The 19545-nt window shown below is 35.1% G+C and overlaps 1 protein-coding gene across 3 annotated transcripts in view; it reads left to right on the top strand.

Moving 5' to 3' along the window:
- The window catches only part of FMR1 (fragile X messenger ribonucleoprotein 1), a 34347-nt gene extending 15180 nt beyond the window's left edge, over positions 1–19167 (top strand). Inside the window, exons 8-15 of one of the 3 annotated variants that reach the window (XM_075054391.1) lie at positions 2168–2338; positions 2428–2506; positions 5387–5496; positions 8882–8968; positions 12285–12480; positions 13789–13968; positions 15355–15437; positions 17258–19167. In XM_075054391.1, coding sequence (XP_074910492.1) covers positions 2168–2338; positions 2428–2506; positions 5387–5496; positions 8882–8968; positions 12285–12480; positions 13789–13968; positions 15355–15437; positions 17258–17368 — 1017 coding nt within the window. In that variant the 3' untranslated portion in view covers positions 17369–19167. Of the gene's footprint in view, positions 1–2167; positions 2339–2427; positions 2507–5386; positions 5497–8881; positions 8969–12284; positions 12481–13788; positions 13969–15354; positions 15438–17206 lie in introns of all 3 variants that reach the window. The other 2 variants (XM_075054392.1, XM_075054390.1) reach the window with 2 other exon arrangements.
- Positions 19168–19545: the final 378 nt, after the last annotated feature.

Raw genomic sequence — 19545 nt, 5'->3', positions numbered from 1 at the left:
CAGGATATTCATCAACAGCTTTAAGCAGGAGCAGGTCAGGTAACAATAGCAGTTTAGTTGGGACAGAGTAGGGCTTACTGTGGACACGTTCTTGATGTTTTCTCAACCTCTGCAGGGTCTCATTGCTGAGGTTAAACTGCTAGTTTAAAGTGTGCTTGTATATGTCTTTACAGTAGTTACAGCTTTGATTGCGATGCAAAAAAATGTATAGGATTATATATCTTGGCTCTGGAAAGATAATATAAATCTTTGTCTTTTCTATTCCTTGCAAGACACTTTATTTTACTTAATAGATTATCACAGTTGGAAATCCTCTGTATTCCCTCAATGCATTAAACTATTGTTACTTTCCTGTGTTCTGTTCTGCTCAGATGTTTGTGGATAGTGTCCACATTTTTGTATAGGAATTTTACTCACTATGGTAAATAATGACTTTTTTACATATTTTGTATTTGCTCTTCTCTGTAGATTTAAGTACTATAAATTCCTTTAATTGTACAACAACTTCATTATCATAAACAATATATATTTTGTTCTGCATGTTTATATGTTACTGATTTCTCTCCGTATGTTTCTTTTGGTTCTCAGGGTGACTAAACTTAGTGATCTTCCTGCTTCATATAGCACAAGCATCCTATAAGAAAACTATCTATTTTTTTGAAAGTGTGAAGAGGCTGTGTAGGAGAAACTTATCAGTCATTGTTTTAGTCTTTTTAAACATGTGGTTTTGTTTTTGAAAAAAATGTGCCCACTTAACTTTAACAGTTTCCCCACTTGCTTGCTGGGTTCTGAACTGCGTGCAATTCATCATTTCCCAAGTGTTTTTCCTTGCACTCATGAGGTCTGTTCATGCTAATAATCTGAGCCACCTGGGCTTGACAGACACTGTTCATATCAATGCAGGATTGTATGGATGTTGATGAAATCTAGGTTTCCTGCATGTTTGAGTATCTTCAGCACCGTCCAACTCCACAGTGTGCTACAAGATGCTTCTCCCTGTTCCCAGCTCTCTTCTGCATGCTTGCTGTGTGGTGGAAGCTTTATAGAATTCACAAAACATTGAAACTGTATTTTACATATGGGCATGTATGTGCATACTTTCACATCAAGTCAGAGCTCGCTAACATAGTTCTCTTGGAAGCTCAGGACTGCTTTAGGAAACTGTATGCTATGGTCATTGGAGTTACAGTTTGGGGTTTTTTTCCCTGTTTGGTATATTTTTGCAAGATTTATCCAGGTTTCTAGTGATACTTTTTCAGTTATTTTGAAAACCCTGTTCCAGATCCAAAAGTTGGTTAGTTTTTTGGTGGGTTTACTTTTTCTTTCTTGGTATCTTATTTCGTATAGGAGGACCCTCATTAAGATTCTGTAAGCCATTTTGTATTGTTTGGTTCTACCATAGCAGTTGCATGCAAAGGTGATGAGAGTTGCAAAACAGTAACCAGGTGTTGAATTAGAGGGTAACTGAGCCTCAAACATGTGATTGAAAGTAATTTTAATAGTGTAGTCTTTAGTCATTGTTACAACCCTGCTGAAGCAAGGAATTTTGTCGTGATAGCACCTGACAATCTCAAGTTCTCTGATTGGCCCTTCTGTTTTGGTAGAAATGCCATTCCTGGATGAAATTCTTAACATACTTATTCTCTGAATTCAAGCAATGTATTGCAGTTATACCTTAGTTTCATGTTGTCTTGCATAGGCACAGATTCTTCGTTTCATTTTAAGTGCAGTAGATACATGTAGTTACTGTTTTCTATATAATTTTTGTGTCCAGTGGTTGAGTTATTGCTGGTTTTGACAACCTACTGAAATGGGTACAGGTTTTTTTCTCAGAAATAATAGGGTTTGCTTTAATAATCAACACAGCTCCTATTTTACTAACTTACATGAATGCTGTCTTACCTAGTAACACTTGATAGCTGTAGATATTCTGTGGTAATTCAAAATATAGAGGTGTCAACACAGCTAGAGGCTAGCCTTATCTTAATATTTAAAAGGTGATATTAGGATTCTTCAGTGTTTTTTGAAGTGAAAATAAGTGCATTAAAAGAAACTGTTAAAATAAAAAAGTAGGCTAAGTACCAGATTAAAGAATCGGCTCTAAATTTATGTTGTTTTTTCTCTGTGGTGTACTAAAAATCAAAGTAAGCTAACACTTTTTCTTTAGAGTTCTAGACAACTTGCATCACGATTTCATGAACAGTTTGTTGTACGTGAAGACCTAATGGGTTTGGCCATTGGCACTCATGGTGCTAATATTCAGCAAGCCAGAAAAGTCCCTGGGGTGACTGCTATTGATCTTGATGAAGATACTTGCACATTCCATATTTACGGAGAGGTAAGTTCCCCTCTTTTTAGCCTTTCAGAAAAAAAAATAAAAGTTGGGAAAACAGATCTCATTTCTCTCATACATCTATCTATTTTTAGGATCAAGATGCAGTTAAAAAGGCAAGAAGTTACCTTGAATTTGCTGAAGATGTCATACAAGTCCCAAGAAATTTAGTAGGTATGTCAGTTGTGGAGGCTAACTCTGTGGTAGTAAGGAAAAATGCCTTCTGGGAACTGTTTTTTACCTTTAGAAGGGTGGCAGGATAAAAGTTTGAAGAAGTTCTCTTTGTGAAAGGGTTCTAGGTGGTACAAAGCCTTGAGGTTTGGGGCTTTTTTGGTTTGCTTTCCAGTTCCATGCAGAATTTTTACAGATACATTTACCTTCAGTCCATTGTAAGAAATTATCTCCTGGTTTGCAGTTCAGGGATATCTTAAACTAGAAGCAATGTGCTGGTGTTTAAATACAAAGTAGAATAGCTTCTGGACTGAGCCAAAGCATTAAGTCACTTCCTTCAAAGATGTCCAGAGATTAGTTCAGCTATGTGATAGATGAATCTGCAGGCTCATATTTTCCTAGTATATTTTGAATCATTTCTTTGACTTGTATTTGTCTCTTTTTCCTGTCCTTTTACATCTGAAACACAGTTTGTTCAGAATCAGCACTGTGGGATGCTAGTTAAGGTACCCAATGATCAAGAAAATGCCCCAAAGACAATCTAATAGATTTCCATTAACAAACACCCTAAAAAAGTCCTCAAGAATGCATGCTGCCCTTGGGGGGGGGGGGGGTGGTGTCTTTTAATGAGCTTTTGATGCTACAAAGTAACATAAAAATACATGGCTTAATTCAGTAGGTAAGAACAGGGAAAATACTACATGCTATAACATACTTCTAAAAGCAAATATTTTAATAGGTTGTCAAGCAGTGTATGAAAGCTGGTGTTGAAGCAGTGGGAAATTCTGCAATGGGACAAATACTTACAAAGGTGGCACTTCAGCTCTGGAACTGATTTAAAAAACAGTAGTTTTCCCTTCCCCACTTCCTCCTGATTCCACTGGTAATAACTAAAAATGATAAGCTGCCATCATTATTTTAACTTGAGGTTTTAATTTCTTTGTTTATGTTTTCTGTTTAGATCTTTGCAATTATTTCTGTTTTGGCAGTTTTTCATTTCTACTCTGCTTCTTGGCCTTGATCCTTTAGAATATAAAATTCCTTTAGAATATAAAATTGGCTGAACCATATGTTATATCCAAAATAAGCTATGTTTGATAACTAGCTTTTCTAAATTTCTAATAATTTGCCAGAAAACTAAATAATTTCTTTTTTTAAAAAAGGCAGAAAGCTTTTTTCCTTTTACATTATTGATATGCTGAATATTATCTAAAGAAAATGCAAACATCTGGCTTTTTCCACTTAATTATCCTTTAAAAAATTTCAAACCAAATGAAAATAAAACAACAACAAAACCCCACCCAAGATGTTGCTCTTTTTTTAAAGGCTGTATGGAAGTTTATAACCTGAAACATAGGTTAAAAATATAAGCATACAGTCCTTAATTGTTTTTAAAGATTTTTATGTATGCTGGTGAATTCTAACTAAAACCAAATATTTAAAAATATGTATTTTTTCACTGGGACAACTGATGTATGGCTCTTTTTTTCTCTTGTTTTTTCTTTTTTTTTTTTTGTTTGGTTTACATGACTTTTTTAATCACTACCAAGGCTTTTTCACATTTATTAGTAAGCTGTTATATTTGCCAGTGATGTGTAATGGAATAAAGTACTCAGAAGAAGCTTTTGACTCTCAAAGCAGCCTTTGTCATCAAGGAAGAACTTATTGGCCATCTTCTGTCATGTTTTCTAGAAATACATAGGATTTAATCATGGTAGAAAAATTGAAATACAAAACCAAAAATTTATTTAGCTTTGAACAATAGGAACAATGTCCTATATGATTAAAAGTGGGTTTTAATTTGCTCTTCATGGATTAATTGTATTGGCACAACAATAGCTTGTCGTGCACTCAGTGTTTTTTGCCCTCACTTCAGTGATGTGCCTGTGAAAAAGATTACATTGCAAGTTTTCCCGCAGTTTCATTAAATAAAATCTTTATTTCTGTTACATGCAAAAAACTATCTTTTACATCACTCTCAAGCTTTTCTTTAATACTATGATATGGCCTTTCCTCATTACCTCCCAAGTAGCTCAATGTTCTGTCAGTTTTCAGACAGCAAGTTATTTTGCTGAGGTTGGAGAGAACTAAAGTTCTCATTTTCATTGTCTCAGATTAGAATGCCTGGTTCCTAAGATAAATGTGTGCATTACTGGCATTAGTGTAATTTATTTCCATTTTTCTTTTTAATGAATTGTAAACTATTTTCAAACATCTGTTAAAAAGCTCAGTTTCAGAGAAGAGAACTTTACATCTGGCTCAAACAGTATCTTCAGTAGTATCAGAAAACTTCATCAACTAAAATTTTTGTGAAAGAACTAAGAGTTTTGCTTTGTTCTCTACCCAAAAGGTAGCTACAGCAAATGTTAGGGCTTTTTAAAAGGGTGTTTTTGGTTTTGGTGTTTTAGTTGGTTTGGGTTTTTTTTTAATGCAACCAGCAACATTTGTTTGTAAATCACTGAAGTTACTTTAAACCTACCAAAGCAAAGCCAAATAAGTATGCAAAATACTGAATATTTCTGTAATTAAGATGTGTAATTTCAAATAATTTTATGCAAAGGTTAGGCATTTGTGATTTAATTTCCTTTGGTCTCTTATAGGAACTTTGAAAAAGAAAGAAACTATACTCAGTGACAAACTTTCATAATAAAGTACCTCTCTTCCTCTGTGCGGCAGTGGTTGCCTTGGAATGTTACCAAAGTTAACACTCCAAGCTTACTTAGTTCATGCCTTGTTAACTGAATCTTTGTTGTGGAGTATTAAGTCATTTTTGACAAGTTCTTGCACTGGTACTAAATACTCTTGTTTAATTGAAGTATAATAATACTGTCAGGTTTTGGGGAAAACCCTAAAGGTGCAATGTTCTGTATGTTCTCTCTGTAGGAAAAGTAATAGGAAAAAATGGGAAACTGATTCAGGAGATAGTGGACAAATCTGGTGTTGTAAGAGTGAGAATTGAGGCTGAAAATGATAAAAATATTCCACAAGAAGAGGTATGTTTTCAGTTAATGTGACTTCTGTATGTGTTAATTGGTGGTTATGTTTTACCCAATGATAAAATAAATTCTTCCTTATATTTGTAGTGGTAAGGTAAAGTTTTGATTAATATGTGTTTTTTCTGATGGAATCTCTATTGCCCTATTAATGCTGAGGCGCATTTTTATATAAATTTGGCTTGCATGTTTGTGTTCGAAAAATGCTTTGTGAATTTTTTTGGTGATATATCTTCTTAGAGATTTCATTTTATTCCTGTTCAAAGCAGTGACTCTGTTTTGCAGCAATTGCTAAGCTGTTAATCAGTATATGTGAAACTTACTGTTTTTATTCATTAATTTGCTTTGAGTTTGATCTCTAAAGGTTTTACCTGGTTTAAATTTTTATTAGTGATTTCTTACATTGTAATGAAAACCTTGTGCTTTATGTATAAACCTCTCTTAAATATTACCTAAATTCACAATAGCCTGTAAATCATAATCTAAAGAAAAAACAAGCATGAACAGTGTGAGACTCCAGGTTTGCGCAGGAAGGATATCAGCATTGTTAAGGGCCTTAATGAAGTCTAGAACTTTGTAAGTTGAAGCACTTTTATGTGGGGTTGTGTTGAGGGGAAAGGTTGCAGGTTTGCAAGGAAAGCTTGAGGCATGAAGCTTTTAACATCTCAAGATAAAAAGATTCCCTGCAATTTCAAATGTGAAATGTGCTTAAAGAAAACTGAACTGTCTTGAATTTACCTGGAATTCTAAATATGTACTAGGTAAGGAACCTTTGCTACTTTGAATAAGGTATGAAATACATTTCTGGAACTCTTATGTTCTTGCTTAAGTAGTTATTTCACCTTTTGTATTATCACTGTAAAACTATTACTGAAGACCCATAATCCAATTTCCATCTTTCTGTAAATGGTGGATAAGCAATTAAGTAATTTTTTACTACTTTACTAGTTTTACATCTATTTGAAAAGGTAAAATTGTCAGTATTTAGATTTAAAGGATTCACTTCTATGTCATATTTCATTTCTAATGATAAATTCTTTCAGCATAGAATTCTGAATTCTTGAACTAGCTTAATAAGCAAGAGGATGCTGTTATTGCTGCAGGCTAAAACTTTCAACATTTTTAATGTCAGCCTACAGAATAATAGAAGGGTAAAAGAGCAAGTAGTCATGGCTACAATTAGTATGTCAGGTTTTCTTTTTTCTTCTAGCTTGAAAAAGCTTATTTGTTGATGCTTTTCAATCCAAAATGCAGCTTTTAAAGATTAACTTGAAAGCTTTTTTTACCTGCCAAGCTCTGCATTCATACTTCCGTTTTACCTGTTAATGACATTGCTGACACTGGCATTGCTTACAGTGCTTCATGTGTTAGTTGTGTCATATCAGGAGCAACACAGAAACCTGAGATCAAATCTTGGCAGGTAAGAGTTAGTTCTTGTAAGTTTATTTGTATTTCATATTTGAAATAAATGTGCATTAATATTCCCAGCCCTTCTTTTTGCAAAGAACAGTAGTTCACTTTTAAGTTTTAATACAGGGTTCCTTTTCTTGTGACTGAGATGTTAGAATACTGCCCATAAATTTCAGGTGCAATTTCATAACTCCCATAATTTTATAACAGGTTCTTTAGGCTTTTCATCTTTTCAAAATGAGATAGGTACTGTTTGTTATAGTAGTATATATTTTATCTGTAAATTTCTTAGCACATAAGGTCTGCTCAGTATTCACCATTGAAACTAAGTTGAAGATGGTACTTTTGCTTTGAAGACAGAAATAAGGTTCAACAAATAAGCACTTTGATGCTTTTGTATGGCTAAAATTGCTTGACGTTGTTACCAGCTCATATTCGTAATACTTGGCATTGCTACACCTAGAATCCACTGCTAAAAGCAACAAGCCATTTCCTTAAATGCCTCTTTAAGTCAGTTGTCTTGTGATCTTTTAGTAATAGATACTATGTGCTAGTTAATGCCAGTTTAGTAGAAATTTCATTGTTTATCAGGTGGTAGTAAATATTTATGAAACTTAAAATACCTCGAATAATAAAACACTTCAGTCAAAGATGCCTGTGGCTAAAGGCTTTCTAATGCTCATGAGAGCTAGTGTTAGCATTGAGATTTCTTAGGATTAGAGGATTGTGTAATTTTTTTCCTTGTTATTTAATGCAAATGTGTAAGATCTGACAAAAGTTGTTTGTATGTAAAAGAAAAAAAACCAAACACACAAACAAAACCCCTGAAAGCATAAACTATAGACTTGCCACTCTTAGGGAACTTCAGCATACTATGTGTGTATTATTTAAGACATTTGTGTCTACAATCATTTCACTTTTGCAAAAAAAACCCTCCTTTGAAATGCAGTCCTGTAAAGGGTATGTGTACAGTGAAAATTAAAGGTGTTTTTAGAGTTCGTGATGAGATAACTAAAACAAAATTTAAATTAATTCAGTTGGTGTAGCCAGGGTCTGGCATAGGTTTCAGCAGCTGAGTGTCTATGAGACTTTCAGGTTGACTGCAGTCCACAGTGAAGCTTATACTGCCATGCTGAGGCTGCAGCTGTTACAAGAGCCAAGTAGTGTAAAGCTAGCTCATTGGGTCTGTGTGGGCTGCAATCACACCTCTGAAATGCTGCATAGACTTATTTTAGTGTCAGGAGTTTTGGTGTGGAAATCATCCTTGTATCTGCTGAAGTTTAGTTGTTTTCAGCACTCAGGGGGCCCTTTTAGGTAGATTTCTTAGCCTGCTTTGGCTGCCTAAGTTAGTCTCTAGATATTTTATCTCCAAGTGTCATAATTTGAGGCATTAGAATTTCCAGCTTTACATTTTTGAGGTATTTGTTGAATCACTGAAATAATAATTCTTGAAAGGTAAAAGAAATGTAAGTTAGCAATTGTTACCTGAAATACTAACTCTATTTCTTGAATATTTTTTTGTTTGCCTTTTAAAAATTGAGAAGTCCTCAAGAAGCATCAAGTTTTGTTTTATGACCTGGTGTTAATTTGATTTACTTTTTAAAAAAGATCAAAGGCTTCTTTAATGACATGTAGCCTAAAAGAACCTGGTGTGAGAGAGTAGATGTGATCAGCAAAGGTGGTATTAATTTTGAAGGGAGGAAACATGAAGTATTTTTAATTGACTTTTTTTACTTTTTCAGAAAAATAAATGTTGAAATTGTGATGCATATGATAAAAGCTCTTTGCATAAAGGGAATTAGTCTACATGATCTAGTTAACATCAAAATTTAAATATACTGTTGTCTCATTTTTTTTTATTTATGCTTATCCATGTTGTAAAAATTGTTTTCAAGTTTTACAGTAAAAACATTTGGTTCTTTTCAGTATTTGATGCCTAATCAATAACCATAGGACTATTGTTACTGTGTTTTAGGGAATGGTACCATTTGTGTTTGTGGGAACCAAGGATAGCATCACTAATGCAACTGTTCTTCTGGATTATCATCTTAATTATTTAAAGGTGAGGAAAATGATACTGCTCTACCACTGAAATTTTTCTATTAATACTTAAGTCAGTAACAATAACATGATGATCAAAATCTGTTTTGGCCCTCAAGACTGTTGAAAAATTAGTGTTAGAAGACATTTTCAGTCTAAAAAGGCTTCTTGTAAAAGCCATGTTCTATTAAAAGAATAATTTATCTGAAGGATGGGATGAAAAATAATGTTTTTTGGAATGCAAAATACAAAGGAATAAGAAAAAATAAAAAAATTTATCTCAAAATTGCTGACAACTTTATATACAAGGAATAGTCAGTCCCTCATGCAACAGCAAAGCAAGCAGCATTCTGTGCAGAGACCTTGTATACAGTGGGCATTTTGTTCTAAAACCCTAAACTGCTTGGCGTCCGTTCTTTAAAATTCTATCAACCAAAAGCCTACCTGGTTATTGTACTCTGGATTTCCCTCCCTAAGGACCCTCTGTCACTAGTTTAGATTAAAGATATCTGTCTTCCATATGTGATTCTAAGTGTTTCTTTTTCTGTAGTTAATTGACATTTCATACTTGAGGATGTTTTGTAGGCAATTCAGCTTTATATGTTGTGTTTGCCTTTTGGCTGTGTAACTTCTCCAGCAGTCTGCAGTGCTTGTTGCCTTTTTGTATAGGGAGCAAAAAATATCCCACATTATTGCTCATAGTTACTTTTGCTTATGGTTATTATGGCCAGGTGCTCAATCTTTGTTGGCAGGGCCAGATGCTAACAGTAGGGACTGCTTTGAGTTCATTTAGTTAAATACATTCTTGCATCTCTTTTGAAACCTCCAGACCATTCATAATTTGATACATGTTCAGTCTGTGCAGTAGCTATCATTGAATCATCTAGAATGCTATAATTTCTATATATATAGCTAAAAGACTTCCCAGTACAGGTGTCAGAGGAGTTAGAAGAAGAAACAACTTTTATTCCCTTACTTACCTACTCGGTAACTATACCTTTTAATCCTGCTTGTGGAGCACTTGGGTTTATCAGTGTTTTGAAGCAGAGATACAGCTGCTCTGCAGCTGTCAGGTAGTAGAGGCAGAGAAGGACCGCATGAAAACAAGTACTAAAAATTAAGCTCCTTTCTTGCACGCTCACTATTATTTCAGAAGGTATTTCTGGTTTAACTTCTTTGGTAGCCTTAAATGGGTCCTTGCATGTTAGTCAGTACTTAAATGCGTACTAACATGTGAGTGTAAAGTGTTTAATAGCCCAGCAATTTTTTTAGATTCTTCAGTTCATTGTCAATTAGGGTCACTTTCTCTTAGTACTGTCCTTTCTGAACAAAAGGGCACATACAACAGTGTCTGTATAGCAACTAGAGGATAGATTCTTATCTTGGAGATTTTGATCTTGGCCTTCTCATCCCATTTAACATACACAAAACGGTGTCATCTTAGTGGTCTGTTGCCTTGTGATTCAGTTTCAGAATAATGTCTTCCAGTTCACTGACAAGAAGTGGAACTGACTTGTTCCTTTAAGGTCTTCTGTGTTTCTGTGCCTCCAGGCAAAGTTTATTACAGAAACTTTTTGTAAAAGATACACAATAGGGCATGAACAACAAATGTAGTGTTATCAACTCAAAGTAGTGAATTTCTCTATAAAAGAAGAAAGCAGACTTGGCTGGAGTGACTGTTACATAGTGAAGGTTCAGCATCCTGAGAGGAACGAGAAAGACTAATACCAGGATCATGGCCCCAGACTTCAGGAGAGTGGACTTTGGCCTGTTCAGGGATCAGCTTGGAAGAGTCTCATGGGCTGCATTCCTGGAAAGAAAACAGGTCCAGGAGAGCTGGCTGATATTTAAAGAATCAGGTTCTCTAAGCTCAAGAATAGTCTATCTTGGTATGCAGGCAGTCACACAAAATTAACAGGAGACCTGCATGGATGAACAAGGAGCTTCTGGCAAAATTCAAATATAAAAAAGAAGTATACAAGGGGTGGAAGTAAGGACAGGTGACCCAGGAGTAATATAAAGGCACAATCTGAGTGTGCAGGGTTGAATTTGGGAAAGCCAAAGTCTGTCTGGAGTTGAATATGACAAACGATGTGAAGGGCAACAAGAAGGGCTTCTGCAGGTATATTGGCAGCAAAAGGAATACTACAGAAAATGCAGGCCTGCTGGCGAATGGAGTAGGGAACTTGGTCACAAAGGAAAAGGGTGAGGTACTGAATGTCATCTTCACTTTGTTTTTTTTATGGCTAAGATTTGTCCTAAGGACTACCAGGCCCATGAAACCAATGGGAGAGTTTGGAGCTTTGGAGACTTTACCCCTCCTAAAGGAAGATTGAGTTAGGGAATGTCTGAGGAAAAAAAAAAGGGGGGGGAGGGGGATATACACAAGTCAGCAGGACCTGATGGGATGCATCCCTGAGTGCCAAGGGATCTTGTCAAAGTCCTAGCTGGACTAGGTGACCTCCAGAGGTCCCTTCTGATACCACTCTGAAACATCCATAAATAGCTTTCTTCCTGATTTTAAAAAAAAAAAAGTTGGTTGCCACTTTTTGATGTTAGCTAGACAACATCTCAAACTGACAAAAGTACTCCCTGAATATGTGCAGCTGTAGATAATTATTGTTTGTGTTTATTTCTTCTAGTAGTTATGTGTGGTAAGAATTCTGTGTGCTGTCCGTCTGTCTATGCCTGAGTTACAGCACTTTGCTCTATGGTTTCATGCTTCCTCACTTACCTAGTATTATTCATTATAACTAAGTAGAATTTAACAGCAGTGTAACCTCTAGCCCTTTTTATGAAACAATACTGTTACATTGTAATTGTTTAAAACTTTGATATTTGTTACATGCAACAGTGTAAGAAGCTTATGTTGGAATCTAAAAAGTTTAAATTATGCCACTGTTGGAATGGTATAAATGGATGATATTACTGTGATCAAAAATAAAGGAATGCTAATTTCTCTGTTTAAAGAATGTTTAACTTAAGGGTAAAAATATCATAAATTTAATACTGAAGTATAGTTAATTGTATCTCTGAAAACAGTTGATCTGAGTGCTTTTTTCTTGACATATCTATTTTAAACAAACCTAAACTTGCCAACTGTGCCACAGGGAAAATTGTATTGGTAACAGATTTGAACATTTGAAAGTTTTGTTTGTTTGGTTTTTTTGTTGGTTTTTTTTTAGTAAACTAGTTACTCTCAAAGCTGAGTTACTACTTAAGTACTACATAGATTATTAGCTGCAACACTTAAGTGCTCTTTCTTTCTTAGAATTGCATGTCTGTATATTCAGATGATTAGTGGTTACATATGACTTGCTATGCTTGTGTTTGTGTAGGAAGTGGACCAACTGCGTTTGGAAAGATTGCAAATTGATGAGCAGCTTAGACAGATTGGAGCTACTTCTAGGCCACCACCAAATCGTACAGATAAGGAAAAAGGGTACATGACTGATGACGGTCCAGGACTTGGACGCGGTAGTCGACCTTACAGAAACAGAGGGCATAGCAGACGTGGTCCAGGCTATGCTTCAGGTAGGTAACCAGAAGTACAGTTACAGTTTTACAAGTGGCCTGTTGGTCTTTTGATTTCCTGAAAAGACTGGACTTGGAAACAGAGCTGTTAAAACAGAAATTCAATTAATATTGGGTATTAATATTTGAAGATTTTATAGAACTTTATGCTGTAGAAAATACTCTGAAGCAAAATGTAGTGCTTATATGTAATCTAAACTTATTTCCATGTAGCTCCTGTCTCTTACAGCATGCTTCTACATTATGAACTGTTTAGGGCAAGGATTGTTGTTTTATCTATATTTTGAACAATTCCTCATAATAAAGCCTCAGTTTTCATTTGAGCCTTTAAGAGGCTATCTTAATGTAAATATTTATAAGTGAAAATTCTGTGTAGCTCAATGTGCAGAAAAGCTATTTTCCTCATATTAAATTGAACTTTCATGTTTTTACTAGAAGAGCATAGTCACCAAAATACAGTGTTCCTCTTTAAAACCTTGTATAATTCGTTAATGAATAGTTTTCAGGATTGTGCTTCCTCACAGCAATCTATTACTTCATTATCCATAACATAGGTCAGCTGGTGTCTGTCCTGAGTGAAAGGCCTGTAGTATCATCTTGATAAGACAGTCTTAGCTTATGTTCTACATAATACAAAACAAATGTTTTTGTGCTGAAGCCCTCTTATTATTTTTAGATGATGTGAGCTCACCTGGCTAGTAACAGGGTTAGAAGGGGAAAAAATTGGGGGAAAGAAGCAGCTTTTATCAGTGAAGGTGATCTGTTAACGGGAAAAATTGTAATGACCAGTTATTTTGGAGTTGATACATTTCTAGCATTCTAGCTTTGTTCTCTGCTTTTGTAGTCTGTATTACAGGCTGTTTCATGATAGCATTTTTTTCTTTTCATAGAGGAGTTGCAGTAGTGAGGGGAGATAATATTCAGAACTTGCGGTTTTAGAAACATGAAAGAAAGTCTAGTCTATTAGACTTAAGTTTTACTAGACTTACTACATTTGCATAGTAGACTCAATAATATATTGATAGGCTGATAACACCAAGTAACTATAAATGTGTGGCACACAATTATTTTACCTTGAAGACATTTCTAAATTTCATTTATGTCTGTCTTGACTTCTTGAAGAAGTAATGTCTATTATACACATTTCTGTATTACGTATGTTATAGAGGTTGGGAAGTAAAACATCCCAGAACTGTTTATTAACAACAACAAAAAAATTTTAAATATATACTTTTTTTTTATTCTACTGTAGTATTTTCATGCTAAGCTACACTGGCATGTTTGGATTTTTTTTTATCCTCTTGATAGGAACTAATTCTGAAGCATCAAATGCTTCTGAAACAGAATCTGATCACAGAGATGAACTTAGTGATTGGTCAGCAGCCCCAGCAGAAGAGGAGCGAGACAACTACCTTCGTAGAGGAGATGGGCGAAGACGTGGAGGTGGTGCAAGAGGGCAAGGAGGGAGGGGTCGCGGAGGATTCAAAGGTAAATGTAGACTTAATTTTGAAAAAGAGGTCAGTGTTGGAATCCTTAAGTGAACTCACTTCTGTCAGCCTCTTGTTTTGTCATCTGCTCCGACCTCCTAGCCATCCTGGTGGCCCTCTGCTGAATTCTCTCTACTTCGCCAATCTTTTAAATTGAATATTTTGTTTCAGATGTGTTCAATGTTGAGCAGAAGGAAATAATCCTTCTTTTGACATGGTGGCCACGCTCCTACTAATGCAACCCGTTATTCCGTCAGCTGTCTTCGTTGCAAGAGCACACTCATGTCTTATTCAACTTGTTGTCCACCAGGACAGCTCCTTTTGTGTGGAGCTGCTACATACAGTCAGTCCACAGCGTGTGGTATTGCATGGGGTTACCCTGTTGAAGCTGTGTGACTTGGGATTTATCTTTAAAGCTAATGAGTCTTCTGTCAGCCCATTCCTTCAGCTTGTTGAGGTCCTTGTGATTAGCAGCTCTGACCTCCGCTGTATTAGACCACCTCCCACACTTTGGTGTCATCTGCAAGATTGCTGAGGAGGCATTGCATCCCAGTGTCTCTTCATATGTTATATAAAGCCTCTTTTCCCTATATAAATAAATAGGGATAGCATTCTCTAATAACTTGCTTTCCTAGTATGCATCCTGACTCAAGTTTGTGGGCTGTGCCATCACATGTGGAGGCAAGGAATCAAGTCCTAGTTTGTCAATGGATATAGCAAAATCTTTTATAATCTGTTTTACTCATTCAACTGTCCATGTTCCCATCTTCTTGTATTTTGATTTTCATGCAACAGGATTATGTGAGGTTGTAATTTATCTGTTCAATGGAAATGACCAGGCAAAAGTAAGATAGGAGACTTATTTAAGTTAAATACATATATTTTATAATGTGATGTGTCATTATACTTATTTGTTCAAATATTTTTGTCTACAACTCTGCGTATTTCTTGAAATGTTGGGTTTTTTCAAAGTAGGGGTATTGCTTAATTTAACAAGATTTTTTGAAAGAAGGTAATGCAGAATTTAGAAAGCTCATAAGCCATTAGAAAAAATGTGAACCTGTTAAACCTTACTAAAGTTGACTATTTCTCTCCTATGGTTAATCATTTTGAGAGGTGTTTTTTCTTCAGTCAGTAGACAGTCTCTTTTAAACTGTGGTGGTTTTCAACACTGTGGTTTTGTCTGCTTTGATTAACACCTGAGAACATTTTCTTTAGTGATTCTTGGCTCATAGTTTAAGAACTGTTGTTATATGTTACTGAGAATGTTTGTTTAATGTTCTTTGGCATTAAAATTTTGAAGTAATTCCCTATTATGCTTGCATAAATTGTAAGTAAAAGAAGATCATATGCTCTTGTCAAACAACTTAACTAAGTTTTCTTACAGGAAATGATGAACAGTCACGAACAGATAACCGTCAGCGTAACTCAAGAGATGCAAAAGGGAGGACAGCAGATGGATCTCTTGAGGTAATTTTTCTCTTATTGGAAGTCTGCACTGTTTAAAATTGCATGTCATATACTGACTTTAGAGTCTTCAAAGCCGCAAGCGACACAGTAGCCTTGTGGTTCCTTATTCCCTAATTCCCTCATCAGATATACAAGAGTTCTATGTCATTCTATAACACATATGTAGGAATCTCAATATATGAAGTTGTTTAAAGATGCAACTTCGTAATGTTAGCTTAGCTCTCCATTTTGTTAGAACTCTGATCACAAGTCCCAAGGATTTACTTACCAGCTTGATTTCAGTCTTTGTTCTTACTAGCTTTTTGTTTTTAGCTTTTCTTTCTTGCTGCATTGTGTATTGTTGTCTGTCGCCTATATACCTGAGGGAGGAGAATCCTTAACGCTTTATATAAAGAGAGAGTGTGTTGTAGCCAGAATCTTCAGAGTAAGAAAGATTAAACTTCAGAAACTACCTTCACTACTAAATGAAACATTTGCAATTGAAGGCTATGCAATCTAGAAAGTAAGTTAAAAATGCACATCAAGAAACTGTTCAAGTCATATATTGAAATATTTTATAGCCTTGTATAAAGATATTTCTACGATTTTTTTCAGATATGTTTTGTTGCATAAAGTTATTCAGGCTGATATTTTATGTGTGGTTAAGTTTCCTCATGCGGAAACTGTTCTTGCTTCAAATTGTAACATGCAGACCTTCTACCATCTCTTACCACATAGGATGAGTTATGTTGGGAGGAAGAAATAATGAGCAGCTGCAAGCTGCTGCCTTCTGCATGGTGTTACCAGGAGTCATGGTTCTGATGGGAGATTGAAATGACTCTTGGTTTGGTTTTAGAAAGCCTGTTTAAGAAAGGAGGGGCAGGGGAGAAATGGAACCAGTGACCAAATGCTTAGTTTTCCAAGTGGGAGTGCCGAACTTGAAGGTGTAGTACCTGAATACGCATCTGAAATGCAAACAATTAACATGCCAAAAAAAATTTTTTATGGCCACACAACTTTTGTAGTTAATCAGTAATTAACTTATAAAGTTTGAGGTGGAGAATTGTGGTGCTGAAAAAAACTAAGGCACTTATCAACAAGTCATGATTGGGTTTTTTCCTGTTGCTCTGAGGTTTGGATGAGATGATATTCTATATGAAAATAAGTACTTGCATATCGTTGAAACCTGGCTGATCAAGTTGTAAAAACTTCGTAATGTTTCAAGGAATAAGGGCTTATCCCCCTTACAAACATAAAAATTTTGCTTTTAAAATGCTTTTTTGAAATTTTTTTATGACCATATAAAAGGCCACAGAAGTCTTTTTGGTGGATTAAATGAAGCTTTCTTTCAGATTCAAAAGGTAGCTGAGGAGATATTTTTTTTGAGTGTTAGTATCATTTCATGGCAGCTTTCCTGTGTTGTTTTGGGGGTTTTTTTTAAATGTATACAGCAAGTAAAGTTGAATTCTTGAAGTGATGTTTCAAAGTTCCATCTTCAACTTTATCTTGCACAAACATGCTGGAAAAGAATTTTTTTAGCTTCCAAGGCTAGGTAGACAGGAGGTGTTTTGGTTTTTTTAGGTCACAAGTATGTGGCATTTTTGAACAGAAAAGAACTCACACTCTCTCCATTTCAGCTGGATACATTTAACAAAGCCGTAAGAGTGTAGTACTATTTGTGTCTTCTGACTACTTAATAAATAGTGCTCCTCCCAGGCTGCTAAGGTAGCAAATGTGTAAGGGGTGGATGAAAGGAAGAGAATGCTTTATATAACTTTGACTTGTTCCAGATCAGAATTGACTGCAATAATGAAAGGAGTGTCCACACTAAAACATTACAGAATACCTCCAATGAAGGTAGTCGGCTGCGCACGGGTAAAGAACGTAATCAGAAGAAAGAGAAAACGGACAGCGCAGATGGTCAACAGCCGCTGGTGAATGGAGTACCCTAAACTGCATAATTTTAAAGTCATATTTCCTATACTGTTTCGGTAATTCCTATTCCATGTTAGAGAAACTTGTTAGGCCAAAGACAAATAGTAGGCAAGATGGCGCAGGGCATGAAATGAACATATGTTCTCTGTTAGCCTTTTTTTAACATCAACAATATGCAGTTGTTTTCAGAATAAGAAGTTATTCAAATATTTGCATAAAAATATCTGAATTTCCAAAAATCGCTTTCAAGTACATATTGCAGTTCAAACAATGAAAGATTCTTTTTTGTTTGTTTTAAAAATACTGAGCTGTGCATTGGTAAACTTTCTGTTCAGTTGTACCATTTTAACACATCGGGTCAAATTCACTGCTCAATTTCGATTTTCAGAATAAATAGTGTTTGCAGTAATCAAATTGGCTTCTGTTTTCAATCTAACTTACAAGTTCTTCATGAAATGCTATGTCGTTTTATGTCCTGTGTCAGTTCACATTCTGGTCCACCTTTTTCAATATTTTAGTGGACCCTGAAATATGTGTGATGTAACAATTGTCATTTTCATTAGCAAAAAAAGTTGTATGATCTGTGCCTTTTTTATATCTTGGCAGGTAGGAATATTATATTTGGATGCAGAAATCAGGGAAGATGAGTTGGTAACACTAAATGTAAAATATATGTAGCAATCCTTGTCAGACGTTAGTACTTTATAGACAAGTGCATGCTTTCCATAATTTTTTCCTTACATAAACATTGAGTTAGGCAGTTATAAGAATAGGAAATTTATTTTGCACTGAAGATTTGGCAAATAGTGTTATTGAAAAAGGGGTGTAATTTTTTTCTTTGTAGGCAGTACCGAAGCTTTTTTTTTAAAAAAAATAATTAAAAAAAAAAAACCTTTCCATTGTGGAAAACTAAAAAACTCATTGTTACTGAGGGAACAAGTGTAGCGTGTTCACAAGCTAGTAATGTGTGCCTGCTATTTGGCCAGATGACCAGTTTAAAGCGCTGATATTTTTCATCCTCCCAAAATTTTTTTATTTGCATATTTTAATTCGGGGGCTATCTCAGGAGAGGTAGGAAGAAAATCACCATGTGTAATGTCCTGGAAAGTACAGATACAGTAGTTGGAAATATTGGAGGTAGAACAAAAATTCATCATATTTTGAGGTACAAGGTCTGAATTACCAGCCAATTTGAAGGTGTCACAGAATTTGATCCAAAGTACAGTTGTACACCAGGGAAGGGTGGGAAGTGGTGGGAGGAGCTGTGCTTTTGTTTATTTTCGATCACACGTTAAACTTACTGGGCAAGACTGTATAAGGACCTTCATTTTAATCTATTTTTATTCAGATTATTCCAGAAGGAGAGCCACTGTTTATGTACAGAATTGCACAAACTTGACCTTGCCTCTGATGTATTTTGTGAGTTTTGTTTCTTTGGTTTTTTCATTCTTTTTTTCCTTGCATACAGGTGAGCATACTAAAAACGGCAACGAACTGCACATGATTTAACAAATATAAAAATGTCTTAAAAAGTATTGCCAAACATTAATGTTGATTTCTAGTTATTTATTTTGGGAATGTATAGTATTTGAAAACAAATTGGTACCTTGCACACATCATCTGTAAGCTGTTTGGTTTAAAATACTGTAGATAATTAACCAAGGTAGACTGACCTTGTAATGTAACTGCTCTTGGGCAATATTCTCTGTACATATTAGCTACAACAGATTGGATTTTATGTTGACATTTGTTTGGTTATAGTGCAATATATTTTGTATGCAAGCAGTTTCAATAAAGTTTGATCTTCCTCTGCTAACTGATGTTGATGCAATCCTTATAAATGATTGCTTTTAAATATCTCAACTTACAAAAAGTAGAGAGAAAGTATTTCTTTGTTTAGGCTTTAACTGTAGCCATTTTTTATTTACACGTTTTAGAAGACTCCTAAAATATTACCAGTTTTCAAAAATATGGCACATAATGCTCAAGAAAACGCAATCTCATTATGAAGCGGTACGGTACCTGTTGAGTTGTCACACTACATGCACTATATTTCTCACATTCAGTGGTTGAGTTCACTAAGGTGCTAACTGGGTTAAATGTGAAATTACTAAACTACAGTGACTAATTAGCTGCATTCCATTTTCAATTGCATTTTGGGGTTATGACCTTTTTCAGTATTTGTGTGCTTAAC

The sequence above is a fragment of the Buteo buteo genome, chromosome 22 (genome assembly GCF_964188355.1).
Source record: "Buteo buteo chromosome 22, bButBut1.hap1.1, whole genome shotgun sequence".
NCBI lineage: Eukaryota > Metazoa > Chordata > Aves > Accipitriformes > Accipitridae > Buteo > Buteo buteo.
The sequence above is the reverse complement of the archived record's forward strand: the minus strand, read 5'-3'. Positions and strand labels throughout refer to the sequence as shown.